Source organism: Pseudovirgaria hyperparasitica, assembly GCF_010093815.1.
Source record: "Pseudovirgaria hyperparasitica strain CBS 121739 unplaced genomic scaffold EJ05scaffold_113, whole genome shotgun sequence".
In the NCBI taxonomy this organism is placed as follows: Eukaryota; Fungi; Ascomycota; class Dothideomycetes; order Acrospermales; family Acrospermaceae; genus Pseudovirgaria; species Pseudovirgaria hyperparasitica.
The window spans coordinates 1-1369 of NW_022985661.1; the positions used below are offsets into that span (position 1 = coordinate 1).

The 1369-nt window shown below is 49.1% G+C and overlaps 1 protein-coding gene across 1 annotated transcript; it reads right to left on the reverse strand.

Annotated features, from left to right (window-relative positions):
- Window positions 1-646: 646 nt before the first annotated feature.
- On the reverse strand, window positions 647-1312 carry EJ05DRAFT_490941 (uncharacterized protein; the record flags this gene model as incomplete). The annotated part of the gene is made up of 1 exon (XM_033745933.1): window positions 647-1312. The coding sequence occupies one exon, from the start codon at window positions 1310-1312 to the stop codon at window positions 647-649; it is 666 nt and encodes a 221-aa protein (XP_033594822.1).
- Between the last annotated feature and the right edge of the window lie 57 nt (window positions 1313-1369).

Here is a 1369-nt window from a genome sequence, read left to right on the forward strand (position 1 = left end):
CCCCTAATAAGATAATCTTCCGGAAGGGGTCGCTTGTCAGCAGCATCTTGTTGCGGAAAGTCGAGTCGTTCTATAGGCAATTCTATGTTATCAGTCTTCGCGAGCGTGTTTAGGAAATCGGCAAGGGCTTCCCACGGCACATGCTCGAAGATAGCCGAGCAGTCGTAGTTAAGGGAAGAAACCCTAGTTAGAAAGACAAGCAAACAATGGATATGCGGAAAGACATTCTTGTCTCCAATGCGTTGAAGAGTCAATCTGAAAGTAGAGAACGTGATGCGTAAAGCATAAGCGAAAGTCAGTTGCGCAACAAGCTCAAGCTGACGAGCAAGGACGTCTTCGGTATCTTCCTCTGGCGGTGGCGTGATAACTCTAACGTTATCATCGTTTGGGCCGCCTTGCGGTCGGGTGAAAGCCTCGATTCCTCTTTTAAACTTGATGTCAAAATACTTACGAAGGACTGCACCTTCTTCTCCGTGGCTAAAAAGACTGGAGATGTTTATTACAGCGACGTATATGCCTTGATCTCCCCATTTTGCAGAGACCCGACCGATATAAGGGTCCAACTGGCGGAGATAATCATCAGTAGTAGCATCAAATGTCTCAAGACATTCTTTGGTAATCAGCATACCATGAGCCTTGATGTATATTATGTCAATATCGGCTGCATGCGCGTACGCTGTACGCGTTCTACCAATACGAGATCGAGTAATGTCATGATTGAATCTCGGGTACCCGCAAAAGGCTGAATGCATGCGAGAGAGCGCGAATAGAAAAACAGCTGCTGTAGGGCATATGGACGGGCGAGAATGGCCAAGAGGTGATACAAGCGACCAACGGTAGGGTTCTCGTCCGCGGCTTCGCCATACCATGAACGACCCATACCAGCCCAGACCTCACGGTCACGCATATCTTCGTCTTCAATGGCCATACGATACCTAGAGATGTCTCCGAGGCATTCCCTCCATGTATCGCTAAAAACAGGTACTGTCTCGTACAATAGTGCAACGATGTGGTAGGCGAGGCAGATGAAGCATAGCATGTATTCAAGGCTTTCAGGAAGACGTTTGCGGAGCAGCTCGAGAAACGAGTGTATAGCGTGCTTCCACATTCGAGCCGGCATGGAATACTCGAGAGCAAGCCGCTGAAGAGCTGGGGTTGCTGATGGATGCTGGGAGGCAAGGAAGAAGTCGTGATGCTCATGGAGCAGTGTACGGTGTAGTGCAATGAGAGCTTGCCAGTGCTTGTCTGAGAGAGGCGCCAGCTGTGTCCTGTCCTTCTCTTGGACGGCAGCCGCTTGGGCCTTATGATCCATTTGTTTTTGACCACTACCAGGCCTGCATAGATGCTCTATGTATAGAGTAAGAGTATA